Genomic DNA, 22,458 nt, shown 5'->3' on the forward strand with positions numbered 1-22,458 from the left:
AGCGGGGCCACGAGGTCCCGCGTCCACGGGGCCCACCACCTCCTCGTAGAGCATCAGCATGCGCCCCATGCGCGAGTGGTGGTGGCTCTTCAGCCGCCGCAGCAGCGGACCGCCCCCCTCGGCGCGTCTCAGCCGGTCAATCTGGCCAAGTGCCCGCAAGTCAGCTGTCATCTCTAGGGTCCACGCCCCCGCCTCGGCCAGCGTCTTCTCGCACGGTGAGCTCTGGGGCAGGCCGAGGCAAGCGCGGACCCCCTTGCGGTGGTCTCCCTCCAGCTGCCGCCAGGTGGGTTTCCGCAGGGTCACCAGTGGGAGCGCGTACATAAGCAGACCCACCGCCGAGGCACTGTACAGCCGGAGGGCCGTCCGCTGCGAGCAGCCGCTGTCCCGGGCCACCATCTTGCGCACTGCTGTGGTGGCCAGCTGCGCCCTGGCTCGGAGCTCCTTGGCCGCCTGCCGGAAGTTCAGTCGGTGGTCCAGGGTGAGCCCCAGGTACCGCACCCTGGTCCTCCACTGGAGCTCCTCGCCATCGATGGTCAGGCGCCGGGTCCATCCACGGGCGGCGGCATCCGGATGCACCAGCATGGCGTCGGTCTTTGTCGCCGACAGCTGTAGGCCGACGCCTGCCAGCTTGGCACGAACTGCCTCCATGGCCGCCTGCAGCTGCTGTACAATGGCTCGGCCCTGACCCTTCGGCCCCAGCACCCACAGGGCGATGTCGTCGGCGTACACCGAAATGTACACTCGGTGGCCCCCTCCTCTGGGCAGGCAGCCTGGCAGGGCTGCCATCACCAGGTTGAAAAGGAAGGGGCTGATGACGGAGCCCTGTGGGGTGCCCACGTTCACCGGCCGGGGAGCCGACAGGGCGTCCCCCACCTGCACCTGCGCTGTGCGGCCCGTCAGGAACGCCTCGACGAAGCCCCGCAGCTTGCCCGCAATGCCAGCCTCCTCCATGGCCAGGGAGATGGCATGACGCTGCAGGTTGTCAAAGGCGCCCTTCACGTCCAGCAGCACCAGGGCCGCCACCTGCTTGGTGGCCCTGGCGTGTTCAAGGGCCGCCACGACGTCGGCGATGGAGTCGGTGGCTGCTCGGTGCCTCCGGAAGCCCGTCAGCTGCTCGGGGATGGCCTCTTCCTCCGCAGCGATGGCCTCCATCCTCCGCAGTGCCACCCGTTCGAGCAGCTTGCAGCCGCAGGATGTGAGGGCCACAGGCCGGTACGCCGTGACTGCCACAAGGCCCTTGCCTGGCTTTGGTATGGGCCGCAAGATGGCCAGCAGCCACTCAGGTGGCAGTTGGCCCGTGTCCCATATGACGTTGTAGGCGGCCAGGAGTCGGCCGAACCCCACCTCATCCAGATTGCGCATCATCTGGTAGGTGAGGCCGTCCGCTCCTGGCGCCGACTTACGCTTGCAGCTGCGGAGGGCACTGCGGAGCTCAGTCTCTGTGATGGGGGCGTTGTTCAGGGGGTGGTGCACCTCCCCCGTCCCAGCAACAGCAGCAGCGGGCCCTGATTCCGCCTGGTGTGGCGGCAGGAATTGTGCAGCGAAGAGGTCAGCCAACTCTGCAAAGCTGGCCTGCTTGCGGATGGCCATGGCAGCCAGGGGGTTGCGGTTTCTCTGGGGTTTCAGGATGGAGTTGAAGATGCCCCAGAGGCGGCGGCAGCGTGGGTCGGCCTCCGAGCTGACGCAAAGCTCGGCCCAGCGCTGCCGGCTCAGGCGATTGGCGTGACGGCGGCACGCCGCATCCACTCGCCGGTACGCCGTCCAGTCCGCCCGCTCCCCCGAGCGCTGGGCCTTCTTCTCCGCACGGTTGCGCACCGCCCGCAGCTGCAGCAGCTTCAGGTCCGGCGTGGTGGCCCCCTCGGCTACTGTGCAGCTCTGTGTGGATTGCCTGGCGCAGCAAACCAGGCCCCGGAACAGCTCGGCTCCTTCCCCCAGGTCCTGCTCGGCGAGGCAGCGCCGGAACCGGTCCCAGTGGGTGACGTGGTGCAGTGCGGCTCGCTTGGTTGTCCTGTCGGGTGGTGCGATGTGCAGTGGGTAGTGGTCGGAGCCCCACGTGCTGGGCTCCCTCCTCCAGGTGGCCTCAACCCCGGCTGACACTAGGGTGAGATCAATGGCGGTGGCTGCGGAATTGCCACGCCGGAAAGTGCTCTCACCAGTGTTCAGCGCAGACAGGTTGAGGCGCAGCATGGCGTCCAACAGATGCTCACCGCGAGCGTCCATCCGGCCATCTCCCCACGCAGTGTGGTGTGCGTTGAAGTCACCACAGAGGAGATGGCGGGCTGCGCACAGGGACACCAGCCGATCCAGGAGGCACGCGTCCCAGCGCTGACCAGGGCGCACGTACACACTGCACCCTGTAATGTCTGCACCACCCGCACTCAGCCTTAACGTCACTGCCACGCACTCCTGCACAACTGTCGTCACCGCACTGGTATCCAGCTCTGCGTGCTGCACATCGTTCCTCACAAACAATGAGGCACGCGAGGTTCCTGGGGGGTGGGACGGGTCGCCACACACCACCGCCGAGCACTGGGCACTGTCACACGCCGTAGGGCTGTGATAGCCGATGTAGCCCGGCAGGCGAATCCCCCCCGAGCCGTCCCTTCCCGCACGCACATAGCTCTCCTGTAGAGCCACGACATGGGGCTCGTGCTGCAGCAGAAACGCACTCAGCTCCGCACGACGCGGTCGCAGAGAATTGACGTTCCACTGCAGCACTGTAGGCACGAGTGGCTGTGTGCGGCGGCTCCTAGCCATGGGGGGACTCGGTGTGTGGCCGCGAGGGCGGCTGCTTGCATCCGCTCTTCTGACCTCGCTTCGACCGCGCCGAGGCTGCCTGGCTGCTGGGCTGTCGCTGGGCTGTCTGCTGCGTCCCGGCGGCATTGCTGCTGCTGCCTGGCTGCTGGCGCGTCGTATCGGGAGCGACAGGCGTTGGCTGTGGCTGGGTGGCCGCTCGCAGGGCCGCACGGACGTCAAAGCGAGAGGCAGGCGCCGGGGCTCGTATTAGTTCTGCACACACACGGCGCTCCTCCTGCCAGCGCGGGCAGGAGTGGTCGAGCACGACGTGGGGGCCCCCGCAGTTGGTGCAATAAGGCTTCGCGGCCTTGCACGCCGCCTTCAGGTGGGAACCCCCGCATCGCCAGCACCTCCTCTCGCGATTGCAGCTCGCGGTGGCGTGGTCCAGCCTGCCACACCTGCCGCACTGTAGTGGTCGCGGTCGGCACATTCTCACCGGCCGTCGGAGCTTGTGCAGCGCAACCTCCGCAGGGGGGATGGTCGCCGAAAAGCGCAGGTATACTGCAGTTCCCCTGCGAACAGCTGACTGCACCGGCACGGGCGTTTCGAGGCCGGTGGCAATTGCCTCGGCCGTGATCGCCATGTCGTCGACCACGATGACGCCCGTGCTGCTCGACGACGGCTCTCGCGGGCTCACGTCGATGCCGCAGATGGTGGTAATGGCCAGGAGCGCCTCCATGGCCTCCTCGGTGCCCGCGTCCGCCGCCACGACGTTACGGCGCGCATTCACTCGCACGTCCAACACACCAGGCTGCGTCGTGAGCTGCCCAGCGATTGCGTCGCGCGCCAGCTTCGCGAACGTTGCCCTCGGTTCCTTCGGTCGAAAAAGGACTGTCCCGAGGGCTGTGGGGCATGGGGGAAGCTTTTTCCCCTCGTTGCGAAGCTTTCGTGCCGCTTTCTTACGTTTAGAAAGCGACACGACCTCCTGCCATCCGTCCTGTGTGGTTTGGTTACGGCTTCCGCCGCTGGCCGCCTCGGCAGGAGGCCGCGCTCCGCTTGCGTACTCGCGTGGGCAGCTCTTAGAGCTCGCAGCGCCACCTGCGGATTCCTCACTCGCTCCGCCGGTTCCCGTCTGCTTGCTTTCTCCTCCGACGGTAGCGGGAGGGTCCCGACGGGAGCTGGCCACCTTCTCGCTTCTCCCTTGTGGTGGCCGTCCCTTTCCCCGCGGCTGCCTCCGTGGCTCTGCCCGCAGGGCGTCCGCGTAGTTGCGGCGGGCGGCTCGCTTGCTTCCCGGAACGTCCCCAGGCCGCGCGCCGACTGTCACCACCGGGCGGGGCTCCTCCGCCGCTGCAGCCGCGAGGAGGGACCGAATGGCCGCCGCCACTGCGGTATCCTCCCCCGTTCCGTCGAACATGGCGCCGCTGGTCGCCTCGCCGTCTCGCCGACTGCCCCGCTCCTGCTCGATGTGGACGGCGTCCAATTCGCCCATGACGACGGCGGCAAGCGCTATGGCCCGCTGGCCGCGCTCGCCCTGTGCTGTCGGACGCCCATCCAGATTCCGCAGGTGCTCGAGCTGCCGGCGAAGCATTTCCAGCGTCGCCCTCACCGCGGCGTAGGCTTGCTGCCGCTCGGCGTCCACTGCCGCGCGCTCCACGTCCGCTGAGGTGCTCGGGGAGCTCCCAATATCCCACGAGGAGAACTCCGAGACGGTCGGGTCAGTTGTGGGGCTCAGGCTCTCCTCGGTGTCATCAGGAAAGCCCTCGATCTCGGCCAGCGTGGGCACCGCACCGGCCCGCTGTCGCTCGTCGCAAGGCTCCACGGTCGCCGGTGTGCCGGGGCCGCCGTCGCCGCTCTCCGCGATGCCCACGCGCTCGGGAGAGCTCGAGCGCGAGTCGCCCCGGGCCATCGCTTTCGATACCGGAGCCCCGGGGCGGGGAAGAAGCACCATTTAGGCCGATTTCACCGTGTTATGCGGAAAAATCCCGGGAGCACATGTCAATGGCTCCGCCCGCTGTCCATTAATGGGAAATAGGTAGCTTCGCTTCGTCGAAAAACTGAAATGCATAGGTACATAAAAAAAAAAAAATGGCTCCGCCCGCTGTCCATTAATGGGAAATAGGTAGCTTCGCTTCGTCGAAAAACTGAAATGCATAGGTACATAAAAAATAATGGATGCTAAACTTAACAAAGGACACCATTATACGACTGAATGCACAAACCCACGAAGACTCAAAAAATTACCCAGATGTCGACAAATTTCCCTTTTTCCCTAAAGACAACCCAAATCTCCTAGATCTAGGGAAATTTCCCTAGAGTTGGCAGCCCTGACTGGTGACAAACGGGACGTTCGGAGCAAGCTAACCTCCCTTCCCTGCTCCTGAGGTAGGGAGCACATGTGATTGGCTGGGAGTATAGAGTTATCCGGCGCGCCACTTGTGAGATCAGAAAGTTTCGCTGCTTCCAGCTGAGGGTAAGGCGGAAAGTGAGGGGGTGAGCAGCGAGTTTTGCCGTACGGCGCCAACCACAACACCGGCGGTGGCACGAGTCAGACAATAGAAGGTTCGCTTGAAAATCTGCGGCTACAAACTGAACTTGCTGTTATGAGTTCCGCTTTTCGGGACATTGTGTAGTAAGGAGCTGCATTATGTAACGTGATTTTCACGGGCTGGTTGCCTTATTCCCGCGTGAACAATCAGCGCAAGAAATATTCTTCCCGGACAATCAGGCCTCCTGCGTGCTCCAAGGCGCTGTGCTCCTGCGGCTACCAGCACACCACCATATGATTGAAAATGTGGTGGCCATTCTAATACGTCACGCCGTCCATAGATATTCCAAATGCATTCAATTGGCGTTATGCCGCGGCGCTTGAATAATCCGTAGCGCGGCACACGCAGATGTCAAGTGACACAGACGCTAGAAAAACCTACTAGCCAATGTCCGCAATTGATCCCGCCGCCACTTTCCTGGTACCGTATAACTTCAAAAAGCGTGGCAAAGTAATCACACACCGCACATGTCTCATCGCGGTCTTGCCAAGGACGACCGGTGCGAGACGCGCCGAGTGTCCTCCCCTCCCCCAGGCTTGCACTGTTCGTGATGACATCGAGCACGTGATGCGTGAAGATAATAACGCTCTTCATGAAGGTAACCATTTAGAAGGCGGGGGACGCACGCCGAAATCTTATTTACGTCCTCGAGCCACGACACTCAGTGGCGGCAGCCACATGGCCTGGACATGCCTTTCTGTATTCTGTTCGTGGCTGCGATTTGGATCTAATTCTGCTCATGTTGACGGTATTTTTACTCCTGCGAGGGTGTTGCATTTGTTAGTTCCCCCGTGCTTGTGATCGTTTTTAAAGCAAAAGCTTTTTCAGTGGCACCGATGGCATCCTGTCAAAAAACTAATGTATTTCCTCATAGACCGGTTGGTAGACCGAAAATTTCTGATAAGTCCCCAGGAAGCACGGCGCATGCGTAAAACCAGGCTTCTATTGTGTCAAAACCGTTATTCGAAAATCGCGAAAAACGCGCGTTTGTAGATAAGACAATACACGCATCCACCATGAAGAAGTAGCACAATAGCATACCTTTATCTTATGAACCACGTATCATTATACATTTCTATCCTTCCTAGATGCGATTACCAAGTGCGCGAGAAATCGTCGAATGGGTTCGTTCTTCGTTGGAAATGCGGGAAGTTGAAGGTGTACTGAACGCACGCTACATGGTTGGACGCGCTTTCAGTGAACATTTTGCCGCAGTTTTGATGTGAGACATCTTTCGCGCTTTTCTAAGCATTCTTGAGGAAGGGGTGGTAAAGTTTTCTGAAATCGTGTTCTTGGCCGTTATCACCATCCTCAGGCGTGCGAAGGCAAGTAGTCTGCCAAGTACCTAACTCTTTGACATAACATACTTTTTTTTTTCTCGAGAGAGGGAAAAAGAGAGAGCGGCTACACATTTCTCTATGAGCACACACCACATTCCAAATGTCTCCATGGTATTGTGGTGACAAATGAAAATGCCAGCAGTAATATATTGTGACCTGATGATGGTCTGTCCCAGGCCCGCTTTGCCATATGGACACTTGACCCGTGCGCCATTTCGGGTTCCTTCTCACGTTTAAAGATGCCACTACAGAACTCATCGTATGAAATATTGTCCGGTGCCACCCATTGTAATTGCGTAGTTGTGTGTAAGCATGTGCCTCTTAGGCCTGTCATCTTATGGTCATATTCTCTGAATTTCTGTTTTCCATAATTTCCTAAATGAAACATCAATGCCAAACAAAAATATCAACAATGTGTGCAAATGGAAGGATGCGCCTTTCAGACGCAGCAAAAAGCCTAAGGGGGGAGCATTTGCGATCAGCGGTTAGGAACGATTACAGCAGTTCTAAAGGCGATCAACACGCCGCTGCAGCATATCGGCTGGAACAACGTAATTAGTTTCTTCATCAAAGGGCAAAACTTCATTTGAAAAAATAAAGTAAATGAAAAGCAGAACGGGTGTACGGTTATGGGTTTTAGCAAATGCACACGTTTTTCTTTTGGTCCGTCTCTGCTTTTCTATTTTTGCATCCTGTGTTCTTACACAGCCTGCAGTGAGACGGAGAGACCAAAAAAAAGCAACAAGCTAAGCTTGCGTCGCTCGCGATCTGTGCACCTTCCTCATGTGCATTTTAAGAACATTCCAGGCATTGCCAACCGCCTTACGTTTTGCATTGTCTGTGGTTCTCTTCGCACTGAAAGGGGGAAGATTTTGTTTTGTTCACTTCCGACAGCACGTTTGTTAAGGTAGTCACGTGAACGCCTATTTTGTTGTCTACGTTGCCAGCAGTCTTTTGCGCCGCAATATATAACGCGAAATCCACAGATGACGCAATACTTCCGTGCACTGGCAAATGGATCGCGTGAAATTTTCGGATTCCGGGCTACAAACTGGTGCCAATAGAGAACTGCAGGTAAAAGTTAAAAATATAGTTGTCAATCATAGCGACGGGGAGCGGAAGTCCCTGTGAGTGTTAGTTCGTAAGGCGCACAGGGAAGTGATTCTGTTGGTGATTCTCACACAACTACCCTTCCGCTTACACAGGTATGTCTCTGAACAGAAAACTTGCATAATTCACCAAAATGCGAGCAGGAATGAAGGCAAGTGGGAAAGTTTAAATTTCTATGCCTCGCTGTTCACTTATACATAAGCACGGGCTATAGCAACGTTGTAAAATGGACGATTTGGTAAAGGTTCATCTTCGCAGCGCGAAACAGGTAGGACAAAGGGAAACGCAAACACAGGACAAGCACTGATCCTGTGTTGCCTCTGCGCTCGTACTATGTTTTATTTTCCCTTTGGCCTGAATGTTTTGCGCTGGGAAGATAAGTATAGGTCACTGTATTTCTGCAGTTGTAAAACTTTCTTTATTAACCGCAATTAATCCCGCCATGATCTGTGTAAGCCTTCGGCTAATGGCCTCCCCTGTACACTTAGCAGCAGCCTTCGGTGAGCCACACTGCCGTTCCGTTCGGTCATACATGCAGGGGTTGTTCAAGGGGCGCACATTGATTGAAATACACTTTAAACTTCAAAAAGACCGAGTTTGCAGCATGCTCCAGCCATTTCTTGCTACTAACTAATAGTATACTACAAGGTACGGGTGTGTCATCCTGACAGTCAACGAACCTAGAGCGTGGTCCTTTTTGCAGTCCAAGAATCGGGCGTGGCACTTACGCCAGCAGCAGTTACCTGGCTTACTTCTGTTGTAGCCAGTGCCGCGAGCAATGTTTTAACTCCCGGAGGGTGTTTCATCAAACGTGACACTGCAAATTTGAAAAATAAGAGTGATGACAGCAGTAAGTGACCACAGACTGCAACAGACAAAAGTTGCGAAATGAACCGGTTAGCCGCGACCGCTCGAAGCGCTGCTATCCGTAATAGTTCCGCATCACAAATATTTATCGTGAAATGTGCTCTTCCCCCTTTTCCTTGTGACACCTGACAACACGTTTATATCTTATACTGCACATAACTAGGTTCATGTTTTGAGACGAGTGCTAAGAGCAAGAAAAATATGAAGCGTATGTTTTACGGACAGCTGAAAGCGTTTATCTATGCTTAGCAGCACTCATCGGTGCCCGTCACGTCCTAATACGACAATGTGCAAGCACATGTCAAGTGGAGCTCCGAATACAGTCTTGCGAAATGGTTCGACCTCGGGAAGCTTATCACTCGGTCGTTTGTGGGAAGAGCCTAGACAATTGTGTTGGGCCGCGTTTTTTCTAGGGGCCCAATTGTCGGCTTTGTAAAACCACTTTTCAAGTTTGCCTTATTTCTTTCTGCTGAAAGCGCATAATCTCTGGCCGGCATTACAAAACTACTAGACGACATGCAGCAGACGTGACAACGTAGGCCTGTCTTTGCTATTCAACAACGATAGGGCTTGTAGGTCACGCCCTCTATGTGATCGGCGGATACAACGTGGAATAATACAAACAGTTGCCGGGAACGTATACGTGACACATTGACATCTACAGCCTGCTAAAAGTGACGTGATGTTACGTAACAGCTGGGAAATCGCGGCTACCATATCTGTCACCTAAGGCGAACACTTCACCGATGTTGGGCGTTGTGAAATCTCGTGAATTTGCAACAGGCGTAGTTCCGCACGGCGCGCAGTTTTACAATGTTTTCTAACAAAATTCTTTTTTGGCTGTTTGCAAGTAAGCAGTAACGGAGCAAAAAAACAACATCGCGTATTTTGTTTTCATCTTCAGCAAAAACGGAGCAATTATTTTCTGGCGCAAAAGCAACACAAGAGGGTAGACAAGCCTGACCATTACAAAATAAACCAACGCATTGCATTTGATCACACTCCTCCTAGGAGGCTGGTGGGTCGCATGATCGAATTAAACACCGAAATACCAGACAGGCTCTATGCGTTACTGCAATGATTGGGAAATTTTAGGGACCTTACTGCATTACAAAGAACCCAACTCAGGGCATTTTCCCACACTGCTCCTAGTAAGCTGGTTGATCACAAAGTGCTCTGTGTATAACGCGCTAGAAATATGCACCGATCTTAAAGGTCTTTTGACCCCACGACAAAGCAAATTTCCGGCATTATTAGCTGTCACGAAACTTTGCACCCGTGAGGAGTACCGTTGGCGGTGAACCGGTACGGGTCTAACAAAAGAAGAAATATTTTCCGCGGCCATTCTGTTTATTGCGCAGTTAGCCTAGCGCACATCAGAGTTCTTGTTTTCTTTCTTCTCGTTAAGCAAATAAACGAGTCCTCCCGACTAGCAAACCGCCTTCGCACCTTTTTTATGGAATAATATTCTGCCTTTAGATGTTCCAATACTTTCTTTTCGATGAAATAAGTTTAAATGTATGGGCGACCTCACTGATACTTGCGAAAGAAAATTATGTTGTGCCTACTTGATTTATTTCGTTAACAGCTACGTTGATCGCCGAAAGTTTTGTGAGACACACAGTCGGCTCGAAAGATCGACCAAGCATAGTTTCTTGACCTTCAAAAATGCCACAGTATACTAACGCCACCTGCGACTCAAGCCTACTCTCGCCCTCTCATCCTTCACTCCGGAAAAGGTAAGCCTCCGGCGTCAATTCCAAGCGGTATACCTACCTGTAGAGCCGGCCTGTATCATGTCCCCCCCTTCCGCTCTGCCCCGCTGCAGTGAAAGGGCCATGGTCCGACACCAAAAAGTGACATTGTGCAAGGACCCATCGGTTTCCATTAATTCCCCTGACCGGGGGATAGAGGCGACGGGCCGCTCTGACCCGCAGCTACAGGAGGATCTCGTCGCTAGAGCGGCTGAAACTGCCGCCAACCTCAGGGTCGCGCCCACAATGCCCTAAACATTTTTGTCAATAAAACTTATTTCTTCCTCTCTTTCAAAACGACGGTGCCTCCTATGCGCAGCCAATAATACGCTATAAGGAAACGACGTAAAACAATCCCGCCAGATGGTCCCTAAAATAGCCTGCTATTTCACCCACTAGCTGTCATTCTTCTATACCAAAAATTGAGGGGAGTTGGATTGATGCATCCTACCCCAAGATAGAATCTTATTTTTCTTGCTTGCGAGAACGCTTTGAATAAGTTACATTTTTGGAGCCCTGGCACACAGCAGACGTTAAAAAGCTCTGGCGCGAAAGTGCGAAGACTGCGTTAATATTTTCTCCCCTACTTCATACCACTTCGTGCAGGGCCGAGTCACAGGGGTAAGACTGTCGAAAGCCCCTTTTGAATCGCGTGATATTTCGCGCCCGCCCCACTGTTCTTCGTCTGAGGCCCAGTCGCCCAGAAAACAGCTGTCACAACGCGGCGACGACGAGGCTTCGTGCCCCGAGGAGCGGGCCGCTTTCTCCGCGTTCGTGGGAGCACAGCGGCACGATCCGGCAACGAACCCCCTCGCATACGCAACAGTGCCAACGCCCTCGCCCTCTTTGGCGTAGGCGCGCGTACAAACACGCCCTCTTGTGCTTCCGCTCCGGGCGGCTGAAGTGGCGACGCTCGCTCTCCCGCCAACCTCCGGCGGCCAGCCAGCCGCTCTCTCGTCGCAGTCGACAGCGCCCCGTTTCCAACTCCACCACCGCGCCGCTGCTCGAGATCAGCATCAGTCCCGGCTTAGATCCTCCGCATCCCGCGCCGTCGTCGCCAGCATCCGTGTGTTCTCGTCACTCGCGTTTGGAATCCGCGCGTTTCGTCCTGTGAAACCCGCCCGAAGACAGGATAAAACCACTTGATAAAGCCTGACAATAAGTCAAGTTTCGCCTTCACAACATCGACACCAGACTTCAATCGTAGCGCCGTCAGATCACAGGCAAATTCAACGCTCAGATCAACGTTCGTACAAGTTCTTTGAGCGACCAGCGCACGAAACAGGACTGTGGCTGTGAACTAGAGTGTGCACCAAGGATATTGCGCTGCGTGTTTGTGTTCTGTCAGTGAGTGATCCGGCGTGATGTTCGTGCACCGGACAGAGGATTCGACCAGCGGGCGGACCAACTTTGGTTGGCCCGTGGTCCTCCTGGTTTTCTGTTTGGAACTTGCGGCGCGTGTCGGCGGCGCGGACACCAACAGCGAGCCCTTCACGTTGACCATCCTACATATCAACGACCTGCACTCTCACTTCGACCCCACGGATCCGTACGGCGGCCGCTGCAGACCAGGCATGGAGGACAGATGCGTGGGCGGCGCGGCGAGGCACCTCCACTTGGTGCGTAGGGGTTATTACGGGTACACGCTTGGCGCCTACGCCATTCGAATCGTGTCTACCGGCCTTGCGCGCTGGAGATAACCTACTCACTTCACTGAAGTGTTATATCGCCTACCTTTTTTATCGCTTCACGTTCTGCCCTACCTACGATGTTAATGGAAATTTCTAGGCTGACATGCATTGACTGATCACTTGAGGCGTAGAACCGAAGGATCAGTTATTAGCTTTGGCAGTTATGTGCTCTTAAGAAAGATCTGCACTCCGCGCATGCAAAATACAACTATCGAATTTTGTTTTACATGCTTCCAAACAAGCCCCATTTCATAAGCAATGCTGTAACTTTTGGAGAATAGCGGCGCTGTTAACGTAACAGAAATATTATGCAGATGTTTGCAAAATCACGCCATAAATGTATATTTTAACCGTTTGAAATAATATGTACTCCTTTTTACAGTTGTAATCCGTACTAACCTACGTAGTTTCTACGCAGAAGCGTCTATGTCCAAAAGCCACATTCACCGCTAGGGGAGGGGCCGATACGATTGGACACTTTCGGTGGGTGAAAGCAATTTAAAAGTTGTCCACTCCTCCACAGTAGATTTCACCGCTGATAGAAATGGTGCACCTTCCCGGTAAGATTCCTCTTGGTATAGGCTGGGACGCAATTTTCCGCACCGCGCGAGCCCGTGGGGAAAGCCCCCCTGGCACTCTCTGAAGGAAATGCGCCTGATATCGAAGCCGACGAGATGCACGTGCGCGGCCTTGCATGCATACTCAATAACCGGACATTTTCTCGCTTCGGAGTTCCCACACACGCGCTCTGATTGTGAGTAAAACGTCGCAGTTCGATGTATTTGTAACATTTCTTCAACCGCGGTATCACTCTGCGGCATGACTGGATGGTAGCACCGGCTTTTGCACCTGTTCCGCGTTCTGATTACTCGTTATTCTAGAAAGTTTTTTTGGGGTGTTTTGATAGTGTGGGAAGCGTTAAGGCCCGTTCACACTTGCGACGGAGCGACGCTATTTCTGTCACGGCGACACAAATTGGTCCAGGCCACACGACAAAAACGATCGCCGCGCGACAAACCGTCCGAATTCCCGTCGCTTTCGCTCGCTTTCATCGCAAGTGTGAACGGGCCTTTAATCCTATGTTAAAATGATGAAGTGGAAAAAGAAAAACTGTAAGCAACTATTTCGCCATAAACACTTGCCCAAACGCTACCGCAACGGGCACGCACCCAATGCCGCAGATGTGTCACAGGAACTCTTGGAATGCTACAAAAACGTCGCGCCGTCGTGGATGAGATTGATTGATTGATGTTAGGGTTTAACGTGCCGACGCAACGCAGGCGATGAGGCGCGCCGTAGCGAAGGGCACTGGAATAATTTTGACCACCTGCAGATCTTTAACGTGCGCCGGAATCTCGTACAGACGGGCGTTTTTGCTTTTCGCCTCCAACAGAAAAGCAGCCGCCGCCTCCTGGAATCGAACCTGCGACCTCGTGCTCAGCAGCGTAGTGCCTTAGCCACTGAGCCACCACGGCGGGTCCGTCGTGGATTCACTGACAATCGGAGTGCGGTTCACAGAAGTGACTAAATTTTCCTTCCACCTACCTCGCGGGCTCAGTTGCTAAGGCATTGTGCTGCTGAGCCAAATGTCGTGGGTTAGATTCTCGGCCGCGGTGGCTGTTTTTCTGATAGAGGCGAAAATCGACAACGCCCGTGTGCCGATATTTCGGCGCACGTTGGGGAAACCCAGGTGGTCAAAATTAATCCGAAGCCCTCTATTACGGCGCGCCTCATGGCCCAGGCGTAGCTTCAGCGCGTTAAACTCACAAATCAATCAAATCAATCAACATTTGCTTGCCGGCGAGTGCGCAAGGATGCGCCAGTATCAGTTTCGACAGACGTCGTCCTCCTTTCGCGCTGGCGTGGTAAAGTTTTGCCCCGCCTGTACGAGAACAATTGGAAAACCGAGAACTATTATTGACTTTTTGCGTAATACACCTGTCTTTGTCGTGAAGACTACGACAGCATTATCAAGCCAACAGTAATATTGTGTAATCTGAGCTTTCTTAACTTGCAGCGTCAGTGTCGAAACAGAGTGAGGATTTATTATAACTGGCTTGGCTCGTCCGTTACGCTTCGTAGGCTTTTCGTTCTAAACAAAAATATTTCAACAGGAGTTAATTTTATATGGACATTCTTGGTGAGTGCACTAGCCGCTGTCTCGTTTATTTAGTTTCTCATTCGGCGAATTTGAAGGGATCAATATCGGTGGGCGGTAAATTACGCCATTTCAAGCGGTTGCATTCATGAGGTAACTAAGGTAAACGTAAACGTGCAAAAGACGCCAAGGCTGGCTTTTCCAGTTTACAGAACTCGACGAGGTGGCTCAGTGGCTAAGCCCTTCTACTACTGAGAAGGATGTCATAAATTGTATTTACGTCGGCAGCAGTTTTTTTTTTTCCACGGACGAGGAAAACAAAACCGCTTATGTGGCGAGATCTTACGGCAAACTAATCTCCCTGGGTTGACTAAATTAATGTGAAACCCGCGGGCCAGGACGTACCTTGTTAGCCTGCATGTACAGTCAATCCGTAAATTTTGCTATCCGCAAATGTGACTTCTTGCTTCAGTGGTACATTTTTTCTTGTTTCAAACGTAAGGATCTGTGTGAAAAGTTCGAACTAAGGGAAAAGACAGACAGTAGAAGTAACACCGGTACCGCTTTCACTAAACGGACAGTGAACCTCAGAAAAAGACTTCCACGGTGAGCGTTTCCGACGAATAGCACGCCAGTTTCAATCGGCTGTATTAAGGCGCACGGGCACTTGGAATCAGGCGGCCGATATTATCTGGGTTCTCGTCTACGCGAGTCCTTGCCAACACTATGTGATCAGGTTTTAAACATAGAACGGCTATAGAAAATACTTTCTCAGCGTTTCTTTTTTCGTGCCTCTCGACAAAAAGCAAGAAAACATTCTGCGGTACAATGTACTTACGAGGTTTCTAGCTCAACGGAGTTTCTGACACAGAAAACACCGCACAACACAATTCTATTTTTTATCAAACGTGGGCAGTCTGTCGAGAAACCCGTACCCCTAAGAGACAAGTTGATATCGCTGTTGGTAAGATATCTTTCGTGCCGGACATCCGTTCCCTTGACCTCTTGGAGCTGCAGACACATTCGTCACCGCTGAGAAGCCGTGCCTCATTCATTTCCAGAGAGTAGGCGAGCTTTGGTGTTTATTTGTAGTAGCTGGCTTGTAGTGAGGGCCGAAAGAAATGCAAGGCAATGCCAACCGAGCAAGGACGTGTGTAACGCCTTGCACATCTTTTTGTCCGCATCAACACCGCCTTAGCATAAATAGTTAATCAACTTGATAACCGAAAAACAGGTAGTGCCTGTTAATGCTGCGGCCAAAGAGGCAAAAGTAATAATAGTAGTATTAGCAATTTTTGTCAGTATTATCTGTGTTTACCACCGGTGGCATTTTGATTGTGTAATAAATATAATATCCCTATTACAAGCGGGACTACCATAAAATACCCTGGAAAAAGATCTGCAGAAATTCAGAGAATTGTCTACTAGTGCGTAACGTTCTTATGCTGCTTTGGGGTGTGACTGAGCTCTTTACAGACAAATGTTTTGGTTTTTCTAAATTCTGTCCGACCAATTAACTTCATTTACGCTATTATAACCATTAAAGGGACCCTGAAACAATTTTGCTGACTTTTTTTTTGAAATCCTAAATGCTTTCAGAACGTAGACACCCAACAAACCCAGTACTTAGATTCAGCTTACTTAGCCAAACATTACTGCTCTATAACCATCAGATAACATGGAATCTCGATAAAAAAATGTTTTTCTCTTCCCCGGTCTTGACGTTCTTCGACGGACCGAATTACGTCACTCAGGCCATGTAGCGGCTGTCGGCCGATTTTCCTTCAGTTGCAGCAATGAACGCTTTTCGATAGCAACTTCAAAAATAAAGCCACAAAAACAAAGCAGAAACGGAAGGCGTATCTGGTGCGACGAGCAAATCACGCCATGCTGGCGATAACTGTAGCTTTCGCAGTGCTTCCGGACGTGAAGGAAAGAGTGAAACCGTTCATCAAATGTGTTGCAGGGTCCCTTTAAAGGTGTTACTTCCGTGAAATGTGCATTTTTGCGGAAATGCAGGGCGTTACATTTTTTTGGCTGTGGGGGTAGCCGGCAAAGAATGCTACGCAATAAAACAGACATGAGTAGCAGCGCTACAGCTGCAGTCTTTTTCGACCCGCACCTGCAACTGCCACGCCCTATACCTGTCTCCGGAATCCCCGGCAGGGCACGAGCAAAGAGTCCGGCCGCCTGATGTATAAGGCGTTTCGTTCGCCGTTTCGAGTGGCTCCTTCATCCCGGAAGCTCGACAAGAAGCATGTGTCGGGTGTTTGTGGCAGGTGATTTCATACGGAAATGAGTCCGTGACATGACATAGAGGACAATAGTCAGGACCGCAAGGCCGTCTTTTCTTGTTTGCGGGGGCGGGGTGACAAGCGATGTGGAAGCTCTCGGGAGCCCACCATGCATTCGTCCTTGGTCCGTCTGTCAGCTCGTGCACCTTTGTTTCGTGTTACATTCACCAGAAAATTACGCGACGAGTAGGCGGAAACGCGCGCCAAGAAAAGTGTCCGCGCGTAGAAATCCGTGTTTTTTGGTTCTTCGACGATATTTTCACGCGGAAAGTGCGGGAAGAAAGGGCCAAAATTTTTGCGGTCACATTCTGACTATTTGAAGCCTGTTTTCCTAAATGAGAGCTGTGCTACTGTCAGTAACTGAGCATTGCGAGAACGGGCTGCCGTTTTGCTAAGGGAGTCGATGTTGAGAAACGAGAGCGGCTTTTGTGTTCATGTCGCATATTCTGCGTGCAGTAGCCTGAAGTTGTAGATTACGAATGCACTCGAACAGGCAGCGTGATGTGCGCTTATCTGTAGCAGGTAGCTGCGCGAAGGGCCTCTGAATGCACAAGTGCACTGGACGCGTTCGAGTGCACACCGCTGGCAGCAGACGTACATCGTGAGGCGGATGCCTCGGTGTGGCAGAATGATTGATGACGTCGTGATCTGGGCGGAAACGCGCTGTCTGCGCTGGGAGATGATACGCCGCAGATCGTCTACACCGCCGGCTCTAAACGAAAACAACCGTGTGTGAACTTCCGGCATTAGTTTTGACCTGGCTGCATCATAATAAGGCCGCATTGCGTTGTAAACAAGTGCAGTGGACGAAGTACGTTTGGTCAGGACGTATGCGTCGCTGCCAGAACTATTCATTACCTACGACGCATATGTCGCGCAAACAAGTGTGATTTGTGCACTTTTCCCCGCTGATGCGTCAAGTTCATTTTCATGTGTTTGTCTTTTATTTTATGAATGGAAGCCAGTACTCTGTTCTCTCTCTCTTCATCATCAGTGCGGCACTTTCACCGCTTTATGCGTGTGTATAGTTGGGAGTATGGAGGTGTGTGTACCGGGGGTGCGTGCGTGGGGATGGTGTTTGGGGGGTGTTTGTGTGTGTGCGTGCGTTAGGCTCTGTTCAGACTACCTACGCAAAAGCCATTTCGTGATCTATGGAAGTAAAAAACAGCGTGTCACGCAGTTCGGTTGGCTGAGACGGGAAATGACGTCATTTTAAAGCTATTACGACATTGGCGGCAACAGTCTGAGCCCGGCCTTAAATACATCCGCGCAGGCACGACCATACGATAGCTTTACATAACCAGTGTCATTTTCGTACCGCTATAAGTGTTTAACGGCTAGTTTCTGGAGATACAATGTGTCTGTGTACCAAACGTGCGACGCGGTTATAAAGAACGAGTTTTAACTCGCACGAAGGCTTTTCCCAGGAACGATGTTAGCAGCACTGTTGATTATTCCGCTTGCAATAGACGGGGCCGTAGATCCGTGGACACAGAGCGACAGAAGAATACAGTGAACAGCAGAGCGCTTGTAGAGAGGGGGACAGTCAGCCGAGCCATGAGCAGCGTCGGCAGGGGCTGCCACTGGAACTGCCACTCCCTGTCGCGCCGGTCCGGAGGATTTTTTTATACTTCCCGTCTACGCTTGTGCCCGTTGGAAAATGGGGTGTGATGCTAGGGCAGGGCGAAGTAGGCGGCAAAACAAGACGGAAAGGGAATGACGGCGACAAGGCACCGATAATAGAAACAACCAAATGACCGAAGGCAACCAATGCCGCTGCTTTATAAGCCAGGAAACGTGACAACTGAGAAAGTTAGAACGCAAAGCGCGGTTGGTACGGAGATCGAGGGGCCTGCGAGAGACACTGCGTTGCGGGTTTTTAAAACCAAGAGCAAGGCATGCTAAGCGGGCATAGCGTCATCTTGTCATCTTCGCAAGGGAGAATGAATGCAGTCATTAAAGTACAGTGCCTTTTGATAGAGGGACCAAAGCAGGGATGCTGCAACTCATCAGGCCAACGCAAAGCGCTTTGTATACCCGAAGAAGAGAATTGACTGAACAACGGCCAGTGTTGGTGGAGAGCATGCGGAATATGCGGGCGAACGAAGTAATCTTGTCCTTGAGGTGGTGAACATGTGGCGACCAGGTGAGATTACTATCAAATGTCACTCCCAAGAACTTGTGGGTCGCGACGTATGGATAACTGGCAATGTGAAGGCGGACATTGCTGCATCCGTTGCGCATAAGCATCGTGCATCGGCAATAGCTATACCATTCTCCAGGAAAGATGCATCTATACTTGCATCCAGTGTGGCATGGAACATGCAGCGTGCAGCCTGGGATGACGTATCGCGTCATTACGCGCTGCTATCTTTCATCGATCCCAACTGCAAGTTTCAAATGCCACCAGGACTCTCCAAGCGGGTAGAAGCAATTCTACATCGCATGCGGTTGAATGTCGCATACACGCGCAACTTCCTCTGCCCACCCTATGATGTGCGAGAAACGCTACAGCACCTGCTCTGTGAATGTGCTCGATTCAGTGCTCAAAGAGTCTCCCTCGCAGTGGCTTTGGGACCGCCGCTTTCCGTGGACATGCAGCTAAAGGACGTTTTAGAGTACCTTCAACACACAGGTCTAGACCAGTCGCTGTGAATAACTCGCCGTATCTGTACGCATCAACTTCTTGAACATCATCGCCATCATCTTCATCACGTCATTAACTGGCGTAGCAAGTTAGACATTTTAGCCCAGCTAACATCGCCAGACTTCATTAAAGATCGCCCCCCCCCCTCTCTCTCTCTCTCTCTCTCTCTCTCATCAAGGCACAGCTGTAAACTTTCCTGTACTTTTTCGTGCGTTGGTTGTATTCCTTGCTGCGGATTTTTTTTTTTTATCTTTCGTACCGCCTCTTGCGTCTTTGCGGCGCACCTGAAAGGACCGGAGCACCGACAGTAATATATTTACAGAATTTGTGGGTTTCGACGAAATTAGAACATTAAGCATTCTTTGGGAACACGGCGAGAAATGGGGCTCTGTGTGCCCCCTAAACCACCTTCTGCTTTATCCAAAAGGAGCGAAAATCGTTTCGGATAACGGAGCCCCAAAACTTCGTGAATTTTATTGATGGGCTTTTGAGGCCCCTCGCTATGAAAGAAACTTTTTAACAAACGCCCGTTAGATGAAAAAGCGTGTTTAGAGTTAGTCATCACTCGTAGGCAAATCTCGTTGAGGTTACGGGTCAAATGTGATGATTAATGACCGAAGATATTCGAGCTAAAGACTTAAGTAAGATGTGTGCTAATTGCCATTGCGGTAAAAACCGCAGGGAATAAAGTCTGCGGCCTTCTGACCAAGGTCGTGCTAGTCTGAATGATAGAATCAAGATGGAGCATGTCTTATCGTAAAAACGCTGAGGCATTCCATGCGTTCTAGGCAGGCGTTCCATCCCAATCTTTATTATCCCAGCCGCGTCCTGAGAGCCCGCCCTGAAGAACCTTTTATTCGGTAGCGCGGCGGCCTGGCGATAACTTGGCGATAACCATGAGCTGCCGATGGCATTTTCACGGCCTGAATACAAACGATTTCAGGCGTTGCCGCGGTGATAGATAAAGAACCTCGGACGCCTATTCGGCGAATATTTGCCTTAAGTGTCAGACAGTTATCTCTGACGTATGGGTTTCTATTGTCCGCTGTTTTTAATTCCTGTTCTTCTATTGTTTCGGGTTGAGGGCGTCTAACGGTGGTGGTTGATTTGACTGATTATGTCGTTCAGAGCGCCGAAGCTATACGTTGGCTTTGAGGCGCGCTGTAGTGGAGCACCGTGGATTAATTTATACCACCTGTGGATGTCTAGCGTGCATCGAAATCTCAACGCACGGGCGTTTTTGCTTTTCGCCTCCATCAAAATAATGGCCACTGCGGCCGGGGTCGAACCGGTGTCCTTGGGGCCAGCAGCAGAACCCATTAGCCAATGAGCCACCGTGGCGGGTCTAATGGTTGTTGTGACGGTAAACATTCGAGCCCTTGGGTTGGTCCTGTTGATCACTACTGGGGTGAGTCAAGGCAGGTACTGCACCTAGACCCCGGTAACAATTAGGAACAGTGTTGCTTATTGCGGCTCCACAGCAATAGAGTTTTAGCTGACCGTTTTCGGCGGTCCGCTCAGACCAACGGGAGCCAATGCCGTTCGCGGCCAAGCGCGCCACGCATGCGCAATGGCACTCCCGCTGGCTATCGGAGCGGAGCGGACCGCGAAAAACGGTCAGCTAAAACTCGCTAATGTGAGACTTTGAATGTGGTCCGGCTGCTCAGACAGCTTGAAGACCGGTACAGGGGGCCAGATTACCGCCGCTGCTGTTGACCACGCGGAGCAACACCGTATCTAAGTTACTAATTTGGGCTGCTTGGTTTGAGTTGAACATGCTGAGACGAGAACATCGCGAAGACGGGGATGGTGATAGAGACAAACAGGAGCACTGACCTGTTATTGTGTTTAGTTAATCATTTTGGTTGTTTCATTTATTGATTTCATGACATCAAGTAGAATGTCATATGTAATTTTTTGTCTATTGCCTGTCGCAGTGAATGACAAAAATGCGATCCCTTTCTAAAGAAAGTTGAGAGAAGGCCAATACTACAAGTACGTCCAACCTTCGCTACAAATGTACAAACGATCGCCAAACCTTCAAACTCAATTGGCGAACGAAGAACGAACCCCTGTTCAATTCTTTCCTGCACTATTTAACCGCATCTACGAAAGATCTAAATGTCTACCGATACGTGGTCTATGAAATGGAAGTACACTATTGCGCTCCTTCTTCATGACCAACGCGTGCCGCTAATGTGTGCTACTCATAAAAATGCAGAAAACAGTTTTAAGGATTTCGCCCTGCGACGCCGGTAAAAGAAGCAAATTTTTTTTACAAGTGATACGCCTGACGAGCCGAAAAGGCCTATCAGGTAATGTCCGCGGCAAGCCAAACTGCATGTCAGTCAGTCAGTCAGTCAGTCAGTCAGTCGGGCACTTCTTTTTTATAGCTATACATTTGTTTACACTGTAATAACGATTAAACCTGTTGACTTCACCATCTGTGCATTTTTATGCGTAGTCAGGGCGTTACGTGGTCGGTTGATTTTATTGTATTTTTTATTCATTTTGCATTTGTTTCTTCAGGTCTCTTTATTTATTTTTGTCTTTGTCCTGCGATGGCTGTGTGTAAGTGATAGCTTTGATTTTGTGAGGCCATTTTTCTTATTGTTATTCATAATTTCTCGTCTTTTCCGGTTTTAAAAATCCCGTTATCTTCCTTTTCGCTCAATTGCGATTAATTGCGTTTACCACGCCAATGCATTGTTAATTACGAGGTGTAGCACGCCGACGCTACACAGGTGATGAGGCGTGCCACTGTGGACGGCTAGGTATTAATTTTTGCCACCTCAGGATCTTTAACGAGCGCCGGACCAATGCATTGTTGTGAAGATTCAGGGCGTCACACGGTTGGTTGTGTGGGCTACTCGGCGAAGAATGCTTACCAATAAAAGATCGCCTGACGACGATATCTAGGAGCTGCGCACGGAACCAGAGCTTCACCGCATGTCACACCCTGCCACGAATCGTGCCACTCGCTCGTCCTGGCACGTAAGCCGCCTCAGGGTGCTTACTCTCGAGACAAACGGAGCGTTGCGGCCGAAATCCAGAACATTGGTACGCGTTTACTAGTGAAGTTGGCAGGCATTTACGGTATTGCTACGTATTTACGGCGCGCAGGCGCCCGTCGCTATCTCGCTACTATCGCACGCAACTATTAGGAACACAAGGTTGAGGCAGATGACACTATATTTGTCTCATCTTACAAATTTCTTGGACTAAACATCACCAGCAACCTATCCTGGCACATGCATGTCGATATTATATGCAGCAATGCTAACCGCATGTTGGGCTACTTGCGTCGGAATTTCTCGTCTGCGCCATCATCTCTGAAGCTAACACTCTACAAAACATTAGTTCGCTCCAAACTAG

General features: G+C 52.2%; 1 protein-coding gene across 1 annotated transcript in view; it reads left to right on the plus strand.

The window, feature by feature from the left end:
* Positions 1–11,250: 11,250 nt before the first annotated feature.
* LOC144153609 (protein 5NUC-like) overlaps positions 11,251–22,458 on the plus strand; it is a 112,663-nt gene continuing 101,455 nt past the window's right edge. The window contains exon 1 of the mRNA XM_077685258.1: positions 11,251–11,972. Coding sequence (XP_077541384.1) covers positions 11,718–11,972 — 255 coding nt within the window. The 5' untranslated portion in view covers positions 11,251–11,717. The remainder of the gene's footprint in view (positions 11,973–22,458) is intronic.

This window comes from Haemaphysalis longicornis, unplaced genomic scaffold (genome assembly GCF_048455015.1).
Source record: "Haemaphysalis longicornis isolate Haplotype H1 unplaced genomic scaffold, Haemaphysalis longicornis Haplotype H1 scaffold_9, whole genome shotgun sequence".
Classification (NCBI taxonomy): Eukaryota; Metazoa; Arthropoda; class Arachnida; order Ixodida; family Ixodidae; genus Haemaphysalis; species Haemaphysalis longicornis.